Raw genomic sequence first — 21,475 nt, 5'->3', positions numbered from 1 at the left:
GAGAAAGCACAAGGAATTCTTTGAAGCGGCCTATCTGAAGTGTGAGCCAAACTGATAATGTGATATTGGCTCACCAATAAAATAAAATAAAATCCTTATTTAACCATAGCCCTCCACCATTACATGAGTTCAATGTGCTTGTCAAATGTTGCATCATCACAGCAACATTGTAATTTATTTTTATTTACTTCATACACTTTTATCCCACTCTTCCTTCAAGGAGGGTGGTGCACCCCCTTTTATCCTAGCAATCCTGTGAGATAGGTTAAGAGACAGTGAGCCCTTTCTGAGTTGTCATTACTCAATATAGAATTAAATTTTCAATTACTAAGAATATGGTTGGGTTGCTAAGAGAGTAAGTAGCCAATGAGAGGCCTGAAAAGTTGGGGTGACTTGGCTGGGATATAAAGGCCATAGGTCAGGAATTTGGGGGGGGCTTTTTCTTTTAGTGTGCCCTTTCTGACTAATTGTCTTTCGAGAACTCTGTCTTGCTTTCCCATTTAAGAAAACCCAACTTATTTTTGCTGTGGCAATTAATATTTTTATAGGGATGTGCTGAAATGCAATTCAGCATCTGAATCACGGGCACATCCCTTTAAAAACAAGGGCTTACACAGCCACTTTAAAGCAGAGGAGAGCAGGTCCATACCTGCTCCTCCTCTGATCGCCGCCATTGCCATAATCTAGGCCCTCCCAGCTGCCCATGTGCGATGCCAACACATGGCTGCCACATATGCATGGAGGCCATGTGTGTGTTGCCATTGTGCAGGGGCATAGCTGGGGGAGTGCCGGGATTATGGCAATGGTGGCGATCGGAGGAGGAACAAGTATGGAACTGCTCTCTTCTACCCTAAAGGAGCTGTGTAAGCCCTCATTTTTAAAGGCATGTGCCCACGTTTTGAGCACATCTCTAATATTTTATTTCTTTTGTATTTTGTACTGTGTCTGAATTATTGATTCTGCTTGACTGGTTTTTATTTTTCTAGGCGCCCTTCAGCCCTGGGCTGAAGAGCCCAACTAGAGATGGTACCTGCCTTTTCGCCCTGCCCTATTTCTCTTCTCCTGAACACTTTGGGAGAAGAGAAATTGTTCCTGATTTTTTACTGTCTGAGGGTGGTGTCTTAACAAAGTCTCAGAACTTATAAGTCGTTTCCCTAAATAATTAATAGAGTGCTTCTAACTTCTGGAGATTTCTGAAGATTGTCCCACCTGAATTATATTTCATTTCCTTGTGCTTTAAATAGACCCATTTTAAAATAGCTTAAATAGTTCTGATTATTATGAAACAAGTAACTATAAACTTATTTTAATTCTGTCAGTTGCTGGGAACTGGAGCGCTTCCAAGTGATAAAAGCAAGTGGAATGGGGAAGAGATTCATTAACTGCATAGTTGGACAGAAGTTTATTGTTTTGTATTGAAAACAATTGTTTCTTTTAAAACAAAAAACAAAAAACTTTCATATAGTCTCATTTTCTTCCCTTTATTTATTGTGTAAAGTGCTTGATGCCAAAATAAATTGCTTTAATTTTTTAGCAGTATGTTAGTGCTGTGTGAGTTGCTGTGTCTGGCTATACATTCTCCCATCCTTTTTACTGCCTATGGGGCAAATAAAAGGGTCCAGTTTCCTTGTTTTTTTAAAGGTCCAGTTTTGTTTTGTTTTTTAAAAAACAATTTATATACCACCTGATATATACATCTCTAGGTAGTGTACATAATCCCAATTGTAATATTAAAATAAAAAAGGGGGGGGACAATTTTAAAAAGGAATTTTCAGCTATTTGATCAAATTTTAATGAATTAATTATGCATTGAAGACAAAAGATATATAACCTTAAAAGAACGTCTCTCCCCCATTTCCCTTCTTTTTCCATAGGTAGATTGAGAGGAGAGCTGGTCTTGTGGTAGCAAGCATGACTTGTCTCCTTAGCTAAGCAGGGTCTGCCCTGGTTGCATATGAATGGGAGACCTGATGTGTGAGCACTGCAAGATCTTCCCCTCAGGGGATGAAGCCGCTCTGGGAAGAGCAGAAGGTTTCAAGTTCCCTCCCTGGCTTCTCCAAGATAGGGCTGAGAGAGATTCCTGCCTGCAACCTTGGAGAAGCCGCTGCCAGTCTGTGAAGACAATACTGAGCTAGATGGGCCAATGGTCTGACCCAGTATATGGCAGTTTCCTATGTTTCCTATGTTCCTATTGTATCTTATTATGTTAACGTTATGGATAGAAGATATTATAATAAACATATGAAGATGCCTTATACTCAGGCAGACCATCTAACTCAATGTTGTCCTCATTGACTGGCAGTGGCTCTCCAGGGTTTTAGCCAGATGTTTCCCCCCACCTCTGCCTAGAGATGGAAGAAACTGAACATGGAACCTTCTGCATGCAAAGCATGCATTATACAGCTGTGAGCTCATCAGAAGAAAAGTGGGATGCAGATATAACAGAAATAATAAATGTGTGCAAGCAAGGGATGTGTCTCAGGGTCACATACCAACATAAGAGACATCTGAGTAAGAGCATAATCAACTCCCAGCGCTGCTGTAGCCTGCTCTGAGCCTGCCAAAAATGTTTTGCCAAGGGCCAACAGACCCTCTGCAATGCTGCACTGGAAATGGGTTTAAAGGGGAGAGCCCAGAAACCAGGTGAAGGATATATATATTCCACTCGTGGAGCTCTGCCCTGTTTCTGTGGCCACTTGTGATGCAGCCCATGTTGTTGCCAAGGGTACTTGACCCCCAGCAAGTCAAGTATCCTTTTCAAGTCTCTTTTCAGCAGACTCAGGGGGCGCAGTGGAGCTGCTTGCACTAACTTTTGACTTCTATTAGCATCGCTATGTATGTGAGCTCAACCATTTTGAAAATACTTGGAACTACTTTTATTAGTCACATATTCCAGAACATCTTGGGGCTGAGTCTTGGCACAAGTTAAACTCCAAATAAGCAGTTGTGTCTGATACATTAGCTTGAGGAAGAAATGATTTAAAAAACAAAAAGATACACCCCGTGGATTGTTTTGCCATTTGTGTGGCATGCTAAATGTCTTCCAGCTTTGTCTACTTTTTCAATTAAAAAGTCTGATGTCCAGAGATAGAATGGTCTCCCAGACATGTTTGTGGACTGACAAGATACTGCCAGGGACCAAAGCATTCTGAATGCCTTTACTGTGAATAGTTCTGCAATAGTGGCTTCTAATTCTCTGAAAAGTATATAGATTTGCATTGGCTGTATCTGTTTTGCTGCTTTTTTATTGCTGTGCATTGGCTTTATATACAGTACTTTTTACAGCCGCGTTAAGTGTTTTGCACTGCACTTTAGTCCCATGCCACAGGATCCAATGAGCAATCTAGGATGGTCCTTAATGGTTACCTGCATGTTACTTCAGTGAGGTCTGCAGCACTAATGTTGGTAGTACCAGCCAGGCCGGATCACAGTGTTCCTGCTTTATGAGCTACAAAGAACTTCAGGAGAACACTTCCTCCTGTCCTGCTTCCTGTCATGTTTGTTCAAGTGAGAAGAAGGGACAATGCAGGCCAAGACACACGCGAACACCACAATATGTTTTTAAAAGAATGTTTTCAGTTCAAGCATGCCAGACTTAGCTAACGGGCTAGTAATTGTTGCTGGAGAAAATTTAATTCCTGCTACCTGCTTGTTAAACACCTTCTTGTTATGCAGTAGTGGTTAAAATCTGATTGGTAGAGATTTTTTTTAGCAAATAAAAATAGATAGCAAAGGATTAAGCCTAAATACTGCATTTGCAGGCTGCTATATATTTCACTCTCTAACTAGAATGTTACTATAGCGTTATCCCCTCCACTTCTCACAACAATGTACCACATAACACAGATCCAGGGCAGCTCAAAAATATTTTGGTCCATGGGACAGAGAATCCAAATAGCATCTCTTCCAAAAGTTAATGAGAGACTTATGCCACCAGGGTGTTTCTCTATGTAGGATGTTCCCCTATTTCTCCTGCAACAGAAGCTGCACAAGTCTTTTACATCACAATTTTCTTAACAGGCCTTGCAAAATAGAACTCTGATAAATTGTTCCCCATGAGTTAGATCTGTTTCCTAATCTGCCACTCTTAGGGACTCAGTGCAGTGTAGAGGGCACTGCCACTCTGCAGTGCCCCATAGTAAGGGTGTCTCTATATTAACAGTTCTTATAACTTAAGAAGAATTATTCAGCCAGATAAAACATACCACATATCTGTTTTAATCCTATACCTTCTTACATGGAAATAAGTTCTATTAAATCCAAAGAATAAGAGCACCAATATACCAGCTATAAAACTGAGGATCCTGATTTCATTGGATTGTAGGATTCTGGCTTTGAGGCTTAGTTTCAAAATAATTCATCACTGTCTTACAGTCGTTTTAATGCATAGTTTCAAAAACAAGCCTGTCACTGATGACTTTCAGTTAAACTCAGCAAGTGCAGACTCAGAGTTGAATGAAGAGCATGGCAGTAAGTACACACAACTGTCTTGGATTGTGCTGACAGCAGCTGCAAGTTAACAAGGACTGCGAAGTGGTTGTGAGAATAAGCTATTGGTGATAAAAATTTCCCTCATTTAGTCAGTGGCCAATTTGAACTTTAACTTAAATATAGAATCTATATTCGCAATGTCGAGCATGAATAGTTTCTAAGTGAGAATTTTCCTCCTTCCCTGTGCCTCCGAGGGCCTTGATGTTACAAGAGATGGATAGCTGTCTCCAACATGCATCTCCCTGGTAACACTGGTGGGAGTGGTGGGAGTGTGACATATCAGTGCTCTCAGTGTTCCCCGAGCCCCTCAAGTAGCAATGAATTTGAGAATGGGCAGAGAAATGCTAAATGGATGGTGCAATGTTATTCATTGGTGCAATGATGTGCAATGTTAATATTTCATTGCACATTGCCAGGGAGATATGTGAGTCTGGTGTCTAGTTAGACCCTAACTGTGCTGTTTTGCTTGATTGAATTCAATATGGAGTATGAGCTTGCTTTCATTTGTCTGCAAGTGGTTTTTCCTGGTACAAAAAGAGCTATTGGGCTAATTTTCCATGCATTTGTGTGTAATATGTCCCTCAGTCCTTGTTCTCAAAGGAAAGTTGTACAATACCTTAAGTAGTCCTTGGTTGACTCCTATATCCTTAACCATGAATGCACTAGATAGTCTTAGATAAACCACTATCTCCTGTCCTGACCTCATCTGTGGCTTACTATACAGAGAGGCTATTCACATGTGTGTGCAAAACCAGGCAAAGGGAGCCCAGCCCAGTTTTGAACATGCGTGTGAACCACCGGGATCACATCCGATCCCAGCAGCACCACAGTTGCAAACCCGCTTGTGGAGCCTCCCCTCAAAAAGGGGTTAGGAGAGTGAGCGCTCTCCTAACCCCATTCTTCCACTCACGTGTCAGCTGCGGCTGCTTGCAGCCATGGCTGGCAGATTCGGGGGAGAGGAGGGATCCCAATAGTGCACCACACACTCACATGGTGCATTACTGCAGCTCTGGTGGGATGGCACGGCGCATCCTGGCCCCCTGGCCCTCAGAGCTAGCGGCAGGAACTGTTGCACATCTGGGTGGATGATCCGCCCGCCCAAGGAAGGATTGTTCATCTGTGAGGAAGGTAGTTTTAACCAGCCTTCCCTGCTGCCCGCCCTCTAGCCCTTCTCGCTGATTGTGAGAAGAGGCTCAGAGTGTTTAATGATACCTAGCACTGCTTTTTGAGTATTCAAAGGCACTTCTGATAGCTACCTTAGTTATCCTTACAACCACCCTGCAAGGAATCTGTATTATTATGCTGCTATTATTATAGCAAGAAGGAGGACTGAGCCCTGCTTTGAACTGGGAACTTTCTGGTTGACCACTCACTCTCTTAGCCACTATGCTAGCTCTCTGATATTTTTAATTCAGGAAGTTTACATCTAGACAGCATCAAACCATGGCTCCTGTTCAGGTCCATCAGTAGTTCTTGATTTGCCAGTTCAGTTTCCGTTCAGGTTCTACATTTTAAAAGTGGTGCAGTAACCAGGTCTGATGCTCATTAGAGCTCTTTGAACCAGACTTCCAAGTGGAAGTCCAGCCCCTATGCCCCCTGGGAAGTGGAAGTCCAGCCCCTATGCCCCCTCCTCATGCCCCTATGTATGGGGCCTCCAAATCCCCATCTTTTTGATGTGCTGCCACCAGGCTTGGACTGGCCCATAGGGCATATTCCTGGTGCGCCCCACCCGCGGGATGCTCCTGCACCCTGACTCACACCCTTAATTACCCAGTCTGCTCAAAACCCGGCACCCTCCCCACATACATTCCACCACCCTCTCAGTGCCCTCAGTCCGACCCTGGCTGCCGCTGATGGGCTGAGTGCAACTGTGAGGGACAAGGGCCGCTGCAGTCCGATCTCCTCGCAGCAGTAGCCTTCCTGAGCTTCACCCAAGCCGACCATCAGCTGTTTGCCACGGCTTCCAAATGCCTTTTGGTTCTGCCAGGCCTCCTGAAGCTCTCCAGACACCAGAGAAGAAAGTAGGCAGAGTGGTGGCCTGCACACACCACATGCCATGCCCTGGCCTGGGTGGCCTGCCCTGGCCTCCTGTGCTGAGCCTGTACCTCTTCCTCAGACCTAGTAATGGAGGTACTGTATGTGATTTCCTTTTTGAAGTTATCTCCCCCGCTTTGGAACAGCTTGCCATAGGGCTTTGATACCAGGCACAGATGCAGGGCAGGTTGAGAGGGCTCTAAATATTGAATTTGAAATGGATTGGGCAATCTGTTGATTTTTGATTTTTAAAAAAACTTTAGGAAAACACACATCAAAAATCCTATAAGTGGCCAGTTTAATGGCAGACAATTACAAAAAAATCCTGGAACTGAAGGCCACCCCCCCCTCAATTAGACCATCATTCTACCCCTATATGGAAGAATCTGCCCTTTCCTTCATAAAATTGGGTAAAGCACTCCCCCTTGGGGTCCAGTTTAGATCTCCTGGAATGGCTTCGTATAGGGCTTTGATACTGAGCACAGATGTAGGGCAGGGTGGGATGGCTCTGAATATTTAATTTGAAGTATACTGGTCAATCCGTTGGTTTTTAATCAGTTTTTTCCTACTGTAGTAAATCTGGCAGAAAGAGTTATCTCTATTTGCAGAGTACTTCACACCTAGTGAAAGTGGAGCTGTTAACATCCAAATAGTTTTTTTAACAAATAAATACCCTATGCTCAAGTTGGTTTGCAATCCAGAAGATCGGAATTAGGCTTGTGCCCGAAACGTTTCGGAGGCCATTGTAAAGGCCTCCGAAACGTTTCGGCGCTGGGGCAGGATTCGGTGCTTCGGCACCGGTGGGGATACTACTTTAATGGCGGGGGAGGGTGTACTCACCCCCCTGCCGCGTTTCCCCCGCCAGCGCTCTCCAAATTTCAAGCCCCTCGGGGCGGCAGCGTTCCTCCCTGCCGCCCCGTTCCCCCCGTCGGCCGGAAGTGGCTGGAAGTCGCGAGCGCGCGGGCGCCCGTTGTGTGTGCGCACGGCAGGTGGGCGGGTACGCGCACGCGCTCGCGACTTCTGGCCACTTCCGGCCGACAGGGGAACGGGGTGGCAGGGAGGAACGCTGCCGCCCCAAGGGACTTGAAATTTGGAGAGCGCCGGCGGGGGAAACGCGGCAGGGGGGTGAGTACACCCTCCCCTGCCCTTAAAGTAGTACCCCCGCCGGTGCCGAAGCCTATTCGGGCACATCCCTAATCGGAATGAGAACCATGAAGTAAGGGGTATATGTTGTGGTCCACCCCCCACCCCACAAATGCATTATATGTCCAAGCTGGCTTGTGATCCAGGTGTGTGTTTGAATTGTGGAGCAAGGGACATGTGTTGTGTTCCAGTTGGTTTGTAAGCCATCTTTGGAGGGGCAGTATATCAATCAATCAATCAATCAATCAATCAATCAAATAAATAAATAAAATTACCCCATCAACTTTTCTTCCTCTAGGGTTTCAACTGTCACTTTTCTGCTCTCATAGTTCACTCTGGAAATTGCTTTTCACACACAAAAAGGCTGATCTGGCTACCATTACATACACACTCTTGTATAACATGTACTTTGGCCTTCACTCCTTGTTTTAAAGGAAAGCTTAATAATACCATTAAAAGACACATCTGATACTTAATATGGATAAATACAAAGAACAATTGATTTAATGAAGATCAGCTCCTTTGGTGATTACCCAGTTGGTAACTCCCTGCTGGTTAATCCACTGTATACAATTTTCTGATGAACAAAATGTTTTGTGACTAAGCCAGTGTCTACCTGAGATGATTGTTGTATTAGCATTGCTAGACAAATTAGTACAGCAGGTTGCTGAAAATTAATTCTGCATGCCTAATGAAGAGGCCTGAGCAACTCAAAAACCTGAATACTATTTCACCAATAGAAGTTGATCTGGAAAATATCTTCCCTAACTAAAAATATTCAGTTTTTGAAATTACAATTATTGGACTCTGTCATTGAGGGGAACTGTGTGATTGCAAAATGGGATAACAAACAATGGGTGAATGAACACAGCAAAGCAGAAATGGGCATTTGACAAAGCATTTCTAAACCAATTCAACAAGAGAATTGGACTTCAGGAGTTGATGGCAAGCAAGAGAAATAGGTGTTTTAAATAGAAAAGCTGCACTGCTTGTAGGCCCTTCAGAGAGAGAGAGACTAGACAGCTACATATAAAAAAGAGAAAGACTAGACAGCTACATATAAAAAATATTTGCTGCTTCTATAAGGATATGTTTTTCAGTAGTGTAGTGTGTACATTGAATACAATAAATATGTAGTTTAACTTTGAGAACTGAAATGCTTCAGTTTAAATAGCTAATGAGAGGCGACGAGTACTAAAGCATTTTTGAAGGCTTAAGTTCCTAAATTTTAATTATAAGCTCAGAAACATGAATAAATCAACTGTGAATGTGTGAACCATATTACTCTCCTTTTTACATTTTGTTTCCATTCCCCTGCACAACTATGACTACAAAATTCTATTTCTGGACTAGACTCTATAAGGCTTTTTAAAAGGCATCATATGTATCAGAACTCTCTCTCCTATTTTCAGGATTAGACAAGTTTTTTGATGTCTGCTCAGTTAATTTTAGATCCCACTCAGGTTGAATCAGGAAGGCCCCACTCTGAATGCATGTGCACGCACAGCCTGCCTTGATACTGCCACCCAGAACAAAACTCATTCAGCAGATAGATGAAAAAAATTAGAACACTGCTTAACTACACCAATTAGTTGCCACCAAGTTCTGAGTGTGCACTTTCTTAATAGTTATTTGAGGAAAGTGGTACATGTAACCCAAAGTGGGGAAGACACACACATTTCTCATGGTTGTCGTTTGGCTTTGCACTAGCTAGCCTTAGATTAAAAGTTCACAGCCCTGGGCTCTAGCAGTTCCAGCTACTGAGTGCCACACTTCATTACCTGGCACAGTGATGCAGTAAGGATGGGGAAAAATTGCCTCACCTGTTGAGTTCCCGCCTGCCCTGCAGTTGTTAAAAAGTACAAAGCCTCACCAGCACCAGCGTAGCAACCACTAGACCTATCACATTGCTATTCCTTTGCTTTGCTAACAGCCACCTTAAAGCGCAAAGGCTGCTGGGGGAAAACCAAGAGGAGAGGCGACTGGCCGGCTGGGCCTCTCTTGCCGAGAGACTGTTTGACGGTTGGGCACACGCGCAGGCGCGCGCTGACTACTAGGCCTCGCGCCCCCTGGCATGGAGCTGGTCTTGGCGGACACGCTACTCTCGCAATGCCCCGACTCGGGCGCGCTGCTCAGGGCGGTGTGCGGCGAAGATGCGGCGCTCTCAGTGGAGCGAGCAGAGATGTTGCATTTCCTTCTCCAGCGGGTGGCCGCGACGGCGGGAAGCGGTTGGCGCGGGCAGGGTAACGAGCGCGGGGAGGAGGAGGAGGCGGCGGCGGCGCGGCGGGTGGCCTGGGAGGCGGCGCTGGGTCGATGCCTCCCGATGCTGCTCAGCTGGGGCGCCGGCGGTGGCTCGGCCGGCGGGTCCCAGAAAGAGGAGCTGCGGCTGCTGAGAGCCGCCTGCGGGGCGCTGCAGTGCTGCGCCTCGCTCTGCGGGCCCCCGCTGGCGGAGCGCCTGGCCCAGAAGGCGCTGGAGGACGGGCAGCTGCGGACGGAAGCCGCCGTGGAAGTCCTGGCCGCCTTGGCCCCTTGGCTGGAGGAGCCAGAGCTTCTGGGGCGAACCGTGAAAGCGGCTCTGAGGCTGCTGCGTGGTGGTGGTGGTGGGGGGGATGGCAGGGTGGAGGAGGAGGAGGAGGAGGAGGAAAGGGACGCTTTGCTGGTGGCGGGGAGGCTGCTGCCCGCGCTGGGCAGGAACAGCGCCGCCCTGAGACTCGTCTGGGAAGGGCTGATGCTGGCGCCCAAGAGCGCCCCCGAGCGTGTCGGCCGGACTCTGCTGGTCTTGAGCGCCCTCTCCGACGCAGTGTTTCCCGCGGACGCGCAGCAGCAGCAGCGGGGCAGCAGTACTGGTGACGCGCCTCTCCAGCAGCTGGATGCTCGGCTGTGTAGTCGCTTCTGGGACGTCGTGCAAAAGGGGCTGACCGAGAGCGACGCCCTGTGCAGGAAAAGAGCCCGTTACCTCTTGAAGCGAGCTGTGGACGTGTCCAATAAACTATGTGCGGAGTATTGGTGCAGCACAGACGCTGAAAATGGTACATGCCTGAATCCTTAAGTGACTGAAGGGTTCCTAACAGTCCTTTATTAGCAGGGACGTCCCTTATTTCAGCCCTAAACTGACTGTCCCTTATGGGTTGCCATTTGTCCCTTATTTTCAGCTACTGGGAAGAACCTATGGCTCAGATCAAAGCAGTTATTTTCACTAATAAAATAATGAGCTCCAAATCCTTTCCCTTCTCCCTCCCTACCAGAGCACTCTGTGGTTCTGGTGGGCTGCAGGGTTAGGGTTGTCAACAGCCCCATATTGGGGACATTAACAAAAACATTAACAGCCATCAATGATTAGCTAAACTTATCATTATCCAGGTATCAGTATCATGAAAATAATGCAAGTGATGACTATGAGATAATGCTCATGCGTGAAGCCTATTTTTACTGGCGAACAACACTTCTTTTTCTAGAAAACAAAATTACATCACACCCAGTTTGACTAACATGGTTATATCAGTAAGCAGAGGAGAAGCAATATAAGTTGTAACTTAAACTATGGTGTAAGCTGAAAGTAATAAAAACACATACAGCACTCAAGCTTCCAGTTACTCCCACATACTCTCTGCCTTGTGTCCCTTATACGGGCAGTGGAATGTTGGTAGCCCTGAGTGACTGACACCCTTGCTTAGCCTCTTACCATGACTGATCATATGAATGGAACATGCCTGACACGAGTATGTTCTCACAGCCTCTTTGTTTTGTGGTTATGGGACAAAGCCTGTTTGTTTTGGTTTTTCAGCCTGTGGCAATCGTGTCCCATCCCATGTACACTCTTGCGGGATGTAGGATTCAGCTATGGCACTACAAACCTGGGTTAATAGTGATGTGCCAAAAGCTGGATCCTGCATGTGGCAGGAAAATACGTATGACCAGCTTGCCATGGTGTCAGAGTGACTGACCAGCAGGCCTTTCCCCCATGATCGCCACATTCTGAAGTGATTTCCAGGAACATGTGTTAACTGGGTTAGGATAGAACTCCTCTGCCCTTAGGTGTGTGAAAGAGAGAACTTTGGCACATGCATCTCTTTCTGCCACAGTGCTATGCCTGCTGAAAATGCCCTTTGTATGCAGCTACTTAAAGTACAATCCCTTTTACTGAATGTGGATATTGTAGTCTGCAGAACTTTCTCTCGCACTTGAATGCCACAATCCCATATCACTTACATTTGAACCATGTGCTCTTTTGGATGGAGTTATAATACATTTAAGAGCTTTCTGGCAAGTTGGCAGGTCATATCCTCTCCTGCTTTGATGTTTCTTCAGTGAAAGCTAGAGCTCAGTGACCACAGCAAATGTGGATAGAGTGTGGATGGGAAAACCACAGCAGTGTACAGTGTTCTCTCTAATTCTTTTCATCTGTGTGCAGAATGAGTTTTGTTCTGGGCAGCAGTATCAAGGCAGTGTGCACACACATGCATTCAGAGTGGCAACCTTCCTGATTCAACCTGAGCAGGATCTAAAATTAACTGAGTGGACATCAGAAAATGTATGAGTGTGCACATGCGCTCGCCTTAGAGGGAACAGTGGCAGTGTACCTCTGTCTATAATTGTGCAGGGATGTGCACAAAGGGAGGGGACTCTTGTGCATGAGATTGTGAAGTATCTGGGCTTGTTCAAGAGAGATCCACAACCATGCTTTCCCACCAATGAAATGCATCATGAACCTATTCAGCAATTGCACAGGGACATTTGAAGCTGCTTCATACGGAGTCAGACTATTGGTCCATCTAGCTCAATATTGTCTACAGTGTCTCAGTATTGTCTACAGTGGAGAGACCTGTCAGTGTAGACTCTACACTGACTGGCAGGGCTCTCCATGGTTTCAGACAGCAGTCTTTCTCATCCCTATTTGGAGATACCAGGGATTAACTTGCATGTAAAGAAGATGTTCTGCCACTGAGCTATGGCCCCACCATATATCTCCCAAATAAATATGTTCAAAACTATATTATCAACTTCTTTATAGGATTCTGAACGTGAAGGATGATGGGTGGGGCAGTAACCAGGATGAAGGCCTTTGCAAGACAGTTGTTCATATAAATCCAAAAGATGTCATGCTAGGATGTCATCATCTAGCATGAACTCATTTTTTCCTCTAAGAATAATGGAATGGAAATGCTAGGATATAGGTTAAGGTGTAAAAATGGTATAGGCACAACGAACAGACATACAAACAGCCTAATCCTACATATTTCTACTTCTCAACTACATCTGACTATGTTCAAAGGGGCTTACTGCCAGTTAAGTGTATATAGGATTTCAGCCATAAACATGTGCTGTGCAATCCCTTCTCTACCATAGACATTCCTGATAAATGCATGCAAAATGTGGGAAGACCTCGTTTTATCTAGCAGGACCTGCTTCCTACCATGTTCCCCGGGATGCAGCATACTTGTGGCATTTGTGGAAGCAAGCTTGTAATGGGGGACTGGAAAAGAGCAGGCAGCTGGAAAACGATCAGGTGTAAGGGAGTCTCATGTTCTCTGCACCACACCCACATGGACAGGAAATATTCTGTTATGTTTGACATAGTGGCTGTGCAGCTAGGGCTGATGGAGAGAGGAGAGGCTTCAGTAGAAGTCTACGGGAATCCTGCTTACACAGAACCAATGGTGGAGACTGATCATGCTGTTGATGTATATTAATATTTGCTCCCTTTGTGGGTTTTTGTGCTCTAATTTTGGAAGATTATCACCTGTTCTTGTCCTCACTGATATAGCTATCCTGTTAGGATTATTCATTGAAAAAAGATAAAGGCTGGTTTTACTACTTTGTCATGTTAGTGATATTAATCAAGTAGTAGTGTTTATATATTCCCTTTTCTTAGAGCAGAGAGGAAATGTGTCTGATTTGCTTATCTTCTAGGACCATGTCTTTTCTGGTGGTGTGCTGAAAAAAATAATCAACTTACTCAGTTTTGGGACAATTACATTTTAATTATGGAGACTTTGGAAGGAAATCAGGTAAATATGTAACATCTTTACAAAGCATTGTTGAAAGTTGCTTTAGTATGTTTGCTGATGCAAATACTGTATACAGAAGAAGGAACAGGAAGAGCCATGCAATAAAATAAAACAATATAGAAGATAGAAGCCAGCAAGCACAGAGACTGTCTTATGGTTAAGCAAATATCTTCCATGCATTTGGAAAGTATTAGTTTTTTCCCTTGGGGAAAATGTTAAAATATGTGAGCAAGTGTCCAGTCTGATTGTATTCTCTCCCAAGTTCCGCAAAAGTAGATCACAGTTGTAGCATTATGTGCAGGTTTGCAACAAAGGAGTTGCTCAACTTGGGCTACTCAATTGAAGTGTTCTATTATTTTATTTCTTTGACTGGAATTAGGTTTGTCATAACAGAGATCAATATCTAACTATAGCTACACTTTTTTATTTGCAGAGTAAATCAAATTAATGTAATGATGTCTGGTTTTCAATTTTAGATACATGTTATAAAACCAGTATTACCAAAGTTGAATAGTTTATATGAACATGCTGTATCGGAACAAAAAGGTAAGACTATTTTTAGACAATGATGCCAGATTTGCTGGGCATTGAGGATTAGGACTGTGTATTTATTTGAGAGTTGCAAAACGCCTCAATGCATGATTGTTCATTAAAGGTAAAGTGTGCCGTCAAGTTGGTGTCGACTCCTGGCTACCACAGTGGGAGCCCTGTGGTTGTCTTTGGTAGAATACAGGAGGGGTTTACCATTGCCATCTCCCGTGCAGTATGAGACGATGCTTTTCAGCATCTTCCTATATCGCTGCTGCCTGATGTAGGTGTTTCCCCAGCGGGGATTCAAACTGGCAACCTCTGGCTTGCTAGTCACATCATTTCTCTGGCGCGCCATTAGGTGGCTAGCCTGTATATAATTAGTTTGTCAGCTCAGAAAGGTAGCACTATTCTAATATAAATGGGTGCCTAAAAGGATTTTAAATCTAAAGGCTGGGTCACACAATGCTGTCCCAAAACTCAGCAATATGATGGGGCATTAGAATTGTATGTGTGCCTTTGTGCAAACGGTATAACTTGTAGCCCAGGGGCATACATACGTGTTCAGTTTTTGCAATCCTTTCCTGTGAAAACATGGTGAAGGCAGGCTTGCAGAATCTGGTGTCTTTGTATTTCCTTAGCCACATGTTACATTGTTCTTGTATTGAGGTGTATGTGCAGTTCTGATGTCCCATCCCCATACTACAGAATTTTAAACCAGTGAATTGACTTTTTCTTGTGTGGGGCATGGTGGATCAAAAGTCAGAAGCAGACAGTATGAAAAGCAGGGCAGCTTTTACTTCTTTAAGATAAGAGCCCTAGAGGTCATGGGTCCTGTATCAGCCAGATGCAGCTAATTTTTTAAATACATCAACATGACAGTTTCTTAAAACTAGTACTTCCTGTAATCACTTGTGACTATATTGTTCAGCAATAGTACATATACTTGATACTCTCCCACATGTACTATGCATACTATTAGACTAGGTATGTTGAAAGATTCCTATCACTATACTTTTTTTTTTAAATAAACATAACAGATTGTTGGGTATTTCACCCATCATGGCATATGTGCATTTACAAAAGAATGTTTGAGAGTGACAACAAAACTTTGATAAGGGAAGGTGTCTTTCACTTCCTTGAAATCTGGCAAACCAATCGCTTTCCCACATCACCAGGATTTTCAGAGGTAAGCTCTTCTCCCATGTTGCTTCTAAGATTTCCCAGATGTCTTTGAATTCTACTTCCTGCATTTCCTGAGGGGAAAGTTAAAAGCTTGTTATCTTGTTGCCCTCATGGGAGCATTCACATTATATGAAAGTGTAGGGGAATAGCGAGACTTGGCATGCGCAGTGTACTTTAGGGACTTTTGAAAGGAGGAAATGGGGGAAGGGGGAGAATCCTCTCAGTTGTCGCACTCTTGGAAGATATTTGTAACAGTACCAGTTAACAAATTCACAAAAAGTTCTACTTCACACTTAAATCTTTTTTATTCATCACTTAGTAGAGCTCAGAAAATACTTTTACTTCTACTGCTTTTTGTAAACCACCTAGGCAGACGTTGAGTGGGTGATACAGATATATAATGGATTTTTTAAAAATCAGTTAAATCTTGTAGAGGGAAACTTTATTTCTTATATATATATTTTTGAGGCTGTGCAGGTCAGAAAAAGGGGATTTCTGACATTGGAAACCCCTTCCTCCACCACCAGGAGACATCAGATCACAGGACAAGTGCCCTGGTTAGCGCACTGGTGGTGGTGGCTCCTTAATTGTCCACCCAGCACTGGCACAGGGTGGTTTGGTGGCACAGTGATTCTCAGGATCTTGAGGTAGCTGGGCAAGGAGTGATTCATGGCAGCCTGAGAAGCTCATGTGGCTGCTGGGAGGATGTGTGGGCTTCCCACTCAGAACTTCTCCCATTTGAAAAGATTTGAGTGGGACTACAATCCCCAGAAACCTGCATGTCCTCCCAGGAGTTGTGCAGACTTCCCAGCCTGCGCTGCATCACTCCCTGCCTCCCACCCCAAAAGCTCCTGAGAATTGCTGTGACGCCCAGCTGCCCCCACACCAGTGCTGGATGGGCAGTTAAAGGCCAACCACCATCTGATGGCTACTGGTGATGTTTTCTGACCTGCACAGCCCTAATATTTATGCAGCTGATTATTAATTCCTTTACATGTTTTGGCCACTTGAAGTCTGTTTTTTGTAACATCAGACTAGAGATCATTACCATATCAGAAGTAATTAATAACATAGTTCCATGTTAAATTCCCTGTTAATTAGCTCTGGATCTGCTATAGACCCCTGTTAAAAAACAAAACAAAGAATTGAAGTTTGTATGTGTTTCAGGCCCATGTAGGTATACGTGTAGCCTGGATAGACATACCCATTCTGTGTCATTGATTCTAAAATTGCCATTTTCCAAGATAGCTGACATGCAAATGTGGATATGTGATAATATGTGGATATGTGATTTACAGGTGCATGTAAAAAACTCATTTTTGTGACAAAATACAGGGTTTTTTAGTCAAGATAGGTTGAAAAGCTTTTACTAGTCACTATTACAAGCAGGTATTGTGGAATGGACAGAATGCCAGAGCAGATCTAAAGCAGATCCAGGACTATAGGATCTATAGGATTTGGAACCTGTCCCACTCTTACTTATGTATTTCCTAGAACAAATAAAATATTGTTATTGTATATTGTTATTCAACAATGCAAATATTTCTTTCTTTAGTTCATTACTGGACCATTAATGGATGCTCTTTCAGAAAGTTCTCTTTATAGCAGGTAATATATTATTCATTGGGAAACCGAATAGCTAAATTCCTATAGATCTTGACAAGATTGTCATTTTAAAAACTGCTTATCTCTTGGGAGGGTTGAATAGTCACAGATATTGTTAATAACAACAATCTGAATGGGAATTTTAAAAAGTGCAGCAATTACATAACTCTGTGTATCCACATTTATTATAGTGTGTGCAATTCTAGTTACCTTATCTCAAACAAATTTAGAAGGAGCTGGAGAAAGCATAAAACAAATTTCTCTCGGGTATCATAATTGTTGATAAGTGGGGGGGAGGAATCCAGGGTGCTTCACCTTGTAGGGATGTATTGGTTTTGATGTGTTTGATTTTCCCTTATAACAAGAGTGGCAATCTGTTTTTTATGTTCTAGATTATACTTAAATACTTTAAAAAGGCATTTATATTGAAGTATAATAGTGGTAATATGCAGATTTCTTAATTTGTTTAATTTATCAGCTACAATTTTGGAATCAGTTGGTTGCCCTGGCTTGAGTTTTTGTACTCTGTGGGATAGTGTAAATATCTCTAATATAGTTCTTTATTTTTAACTTAACAGGCTGTCAGGTCAGATGATAGGAACTTGTCCTCCCTTAGCAATAAAACTGCAGAAGTTCTTGGCTACTTTCCTCACAAACCTCCCAGAGGAAGAAAAAAGTATGTTTTGCAAAGCTTTCAGTTCGGATTTATGTAAAAGCCTGTCCCTTAACTCTTGAACTCCAACATGATGGAAGTGCACTTGTGGTTAAAGGGCATGCTGGTTGGGGAGTCGGAAAATGACTCTCAAGTCCAGGGCATACACACAAGGTTGGTGCCAGACTATTTGGTGCACTAGGCAAGGCTAAGAACCACGCTCCCCCACCCCCCAAAAAAATTTCAACTTCGATTTCCAAAACAGATGTTTTGTAGGAAAAAAATGAAAAGAACAAAGCTTGAAACTGCTAAATTTATTTTAAATTGCAAGAATAGGTAATACATCATTTTTTGATTATCTTTCTCAAATACAAAAGAAAATATTTTGGCACATAAATCATTTTGATTGATTTGATACACTCTGCGCACCTCTGAGGTCTGCACCCTAGGCGGCTGCCTAGTTGGCCTAATGGTAGCACTGGCCCTGCATGCACAACCATCTCACTTAACATGCTGCTACACCTATGCACTGAATCCTGTTCACCCAAAGTGCTAGGGAAAGGGAAGTAATGGGAAGACACTGCAGCTCTATGCAAAAAGTGCCCTGGGTTCTCCTGGCTTTGTTACATCTGTTTGCCTGTGATGTATAATTTGTTCTTGAGCTTAGCAGGCTTGGAAAGGTTGGAGAAAGCACCTTTCTGTCCAGTGTACAGAATCGACTTCTTTCTTTGTTTGCCCTCTACTTCAGTGTTCCCTGTAAGAGGGATTCCCAGATGTTGTTGACTACAACTCCCACAATCCCAGCTGCAGTGCCCTTTGGCTGGCGAATATGGGAATCGTAGTCAACAACAACATCTGGGAATCCCTCTTACAGGGAACACTGTTCTACTCTCCTTTCTTCTTTGTGTTGCAATATATTTGGAACACATTGAGGTTGAGGAAAGGGCACATTGGCTCAGGCTTGTCTGGGAACAAGAGGCCGTGCCCTGCAATTTCCCATCTCTTCAGCTTTAGCTTTCCATACAAGTTGCGCTTGGAACCTGAGTATGGTGAAACATGCACACTCAGAAAACATTCACTGGAGATAGCGGGGCATGCAGTACCTTCTATTACCATAGTGTATAGTGCCACAATACTGCATAGCTTTGCCTCCGGCAATTACCATCTTTTTCTCTGGAGTGGGATACATTGCTGCTTTTTTGGATTGCATCCTGGGTCCTCAGTCAAATGAATTGTCTGCAATTCATTTGAGGCTGGAGTTAGAGAATATAGGAGGACCTCGTTATTTGTGGGCCCAGCACTTGCGGTTTCGCATATCTGTGGTCAGGTAATTAACACCTGACCGTGGTATATGTGGGGGGAAATGGGGGGGAGGGTTAAACCGAAGTATCCGTGGGTCAGGGTGGCCAGAAATAACAGTGGAGATCATTTGTGGCCGCCATTTTGTTTTTAATGGCTTTTTTTAAAAAAGGGTCAAACCCAGCTATTTTCAGCCAATTTCTAGTACTAGATTACTTGGGAGCATGGTAGGGCACTTTGGGGTGTTATGGGGGGGCACTGATTTTCGGCAATTTTGGGCAGTCTGGGAATCTAACTCTTGTATTCCCACAGCCCTCATGATCTGGCACTTGTGGCTTCGCTGTCTGGAACCTTTCCCCCCCCCCCCGTGGAACGGAACCCCCGCAAATAATGGGGTTCTCCTGTATACTCCAAGGTTTTTTGTGTGTGTGAGGGGGAAGTATTTACTGTTTTTTAATTTAATACTTGTTTTATGGTTCATGATATAGCAATAATATTTTACTATGACTGGTTTTGTTTTAAGGTAGATTTTTGTTAAAGTTTATACAGAAGATGAGCAATAGGCACTGGTGTGCTGTTCCCATTTTGTTTCTCTCCATGGCATTGGCACATATTCCAGCATGTAGCGTTCTGGATATTGAAGGACTTCTAGCTCTGAGGTAACAATTTGAGTTTTGTCTTGCATGTGTTCTGTGTTTTCAATCCATTGTTTAACTTTTCAAAGTATGTATCTTGTCTGTTTGCAGAGATGTCCTGCAATGTACTATGATCACACATCAGATACTGCTACGAGGAGCTGCCCAGTGCTATCTTCTTAAAGCAGCTGTACTCCTGACAGATGTGGTAAGTTCCTATTCTGAAACATAGCATTGTAGTTAGGAAAGATAATATAGTTAGGAAATATAATATGAGAGTTGTCCAATACAGCTTCTTTTTGTGTAGCTTCATTTGATTAAACCAACTGCCTTTTGCAGTTTAGATTTAAAGATAGAAAATTTCAAAATCATTTGATTGCTTTAAAAAAAAAAGTCAGCTGGCATATCTTCCCTGCTTAAGTTATTTTTTCAGGCAAATGAAAACAAAATCAAAATCAAAAACAAAACATGCTGTCTTGTATTCTTATGCATACCTACATTTCATTAAAACTATTGGCTACAGGCAATATTGTCACCAAAGTAAACCAGTAAAATTCAATGCTGCAGCTTTGCTTTCAGATATTGCATTGCAATGTATTTTCTTCTTTTTTGCTATCCCCCTCGTTAAATAGGTGCAGAAGTTAAGCTGGCATTATTTATTCCAGTATACAATAATCTATAAATCTGTGTAGTGATCCACATCACTTTCATAACTATGGGTCCTGCGCAGGACCTAGTGGAGCAAAATTATATATCTCTTCATGCACCCTAACCACATCACATGGCGGTGCAACCATTGAATAGGCGATTAAAGCCCCTGGTGGCGCAGTGGTAAAACTGCCGCCCTGTAACCAGAAGGTTGCAAGTTCGATCCTGACCAAGGGGCTCAAGGTTGACTCAGCCTTCCATCCTTCCGAGGTCGGTAAAATGAGTACCCAGAATGTTGGGGGGCAATATGCTAAATCATTGTAAACCGGTTAGAGAGCTTCCAGCTATAGAGCGGTATATAAATGTAAGTGCTATTGCTATTGCTATTGCTAAAGCACCTTTACCATCAGTTTCTTATTGGCCGCCTCAGTGTTTGCTTTGTCAGACTGTGCTCCTCAGTGGATTGGTTCTGTGGGACAGTGTAAAATGTGTTTGAATGGTTTGACTTGATCTGGTTAATTGTTTATTCATTCGTCAAATGTTTTAAGGCAGCAAAATCTTCATGGGACTTGTCATTGGCTGTGCCAACATATAAGAAGCTTGAAGGGCTCTATCGTATAGAGGAGGGTGAACATTCATTTCTAGTTAAGTACCCTCAGCCAAACTCACTAGTCATTGAATGCACAACATCAGGCAAATCGTCTCGTTGCCATTTGGTGCTGGTAGACAAGGAAGGGCGTAAGTTGGATGCATTTGGACAAAGAGTGTACTCTTTCCTTGGTGAGGTGGAAGAGTAAGAAAAAAGGATTTTATTCAAATTACTTTCAAATCTCAAAGAAGGACAGGGGCATAAGGCTCATCATGGACCTGCGCATTCTTAACAACGTGAAAAAGTTCCGAATGACATCGTTGCAAAACATCCTGACCCTCCTATGCAAGGAGTGGTTTGCAACTTTAGATTTAAAGGATGCTTATTTTCATGTCAACATTCAAGAGAAACATAGGAAATGCCTTTGGTTTTCAGTGGGAAAACAAGTGTTCCAGTACAATGTATTATCCATTGGACTTGTTTGTTTGTTTGTTTATTTAATTGTTAAATTTATATACTGCCTTTCATTAAAAACAATCTCAAGGCGGTTTACAAAAGTTAAAACACATAATAAAAATGAATTAAAAGTATTTAAATGAATTAAAAGTATTTAGCTAAAAATATAAAAACAATCTGATATTAAAATATATAATATACA

The 21,475-nt window shown here is 43.2% G+C and overlaps 1 protein-coding gene across 4 annotated transcripts in view; it reads left to right on the top strand.

The window, feature by feature from the left end:
• The first annotated feature begins 9,608 nt into the window (after positions 1–9,608).
• TARBP1 (TAR (HIV-1) RNA binding protein 1) overlaps positions 9,609–21,475 on the top strand; it is an 82,400-nt gene continuing 70,533 nt past the window's right edge. The window contains exons 1-8 of one of the 4 annotated variants that reach the window (XM_053299456.1): positions 9,609–10,697; positions 13,579–13,676; positions 14,153–14,222; positions 15,245–15,393; positions 16,945–16,997; positions 17,573–17,670; positions 19,469–19,604; positions 19,692–19,788. In XM_053299456.1, coding sequence (XP_053155431.1) covers positions 9,743–10,697; positions 13,579–13,676; positions 14,153–14,222; positions 15,245–15,393; positions 16,945–16,997; positions 17,573–17,670; positions 19,469–19,604; positions 19,692–19,788 — 1,656 coding nt within the window. In that variant the 5' untranslated portion in view covers positions 9,609–9,742. The remainder of the gene's footprint in view (positions 10,698–13,578; positions 13,677–14,152; positions 14,223–15,244; positions 15,394–16,944; positions 16,998–17,572; positions 17,671–19,468; positions 19,605–19,691; positions 19,789–21,475) is intronic. The other 3 variants (XM_053299445.1, XM_053299429.1, XM_053299436.1) reach the window with 3 other exon arrangements.

This window comes from Hemicordylus capensis, chromosome 1 (assembly GCF_027244095.1).
Source record: "Hemicordylus capensis ecotype Gifberg chromosome 1, rHemCap1.1.pri, whole genome shotgun sequence".
Lineage (NCBI taxonomy): Eukaryota > Metazoa > Chordata > Lepidosauria > Squamata > Cordylidae > Hemicordylus > Hemicordylus capensis.
The sequence above is the reverse complement of the archived record's forward strand: the minus strand, read 5'-3'. Positions and strand labels throughout refer to the sequence as shown.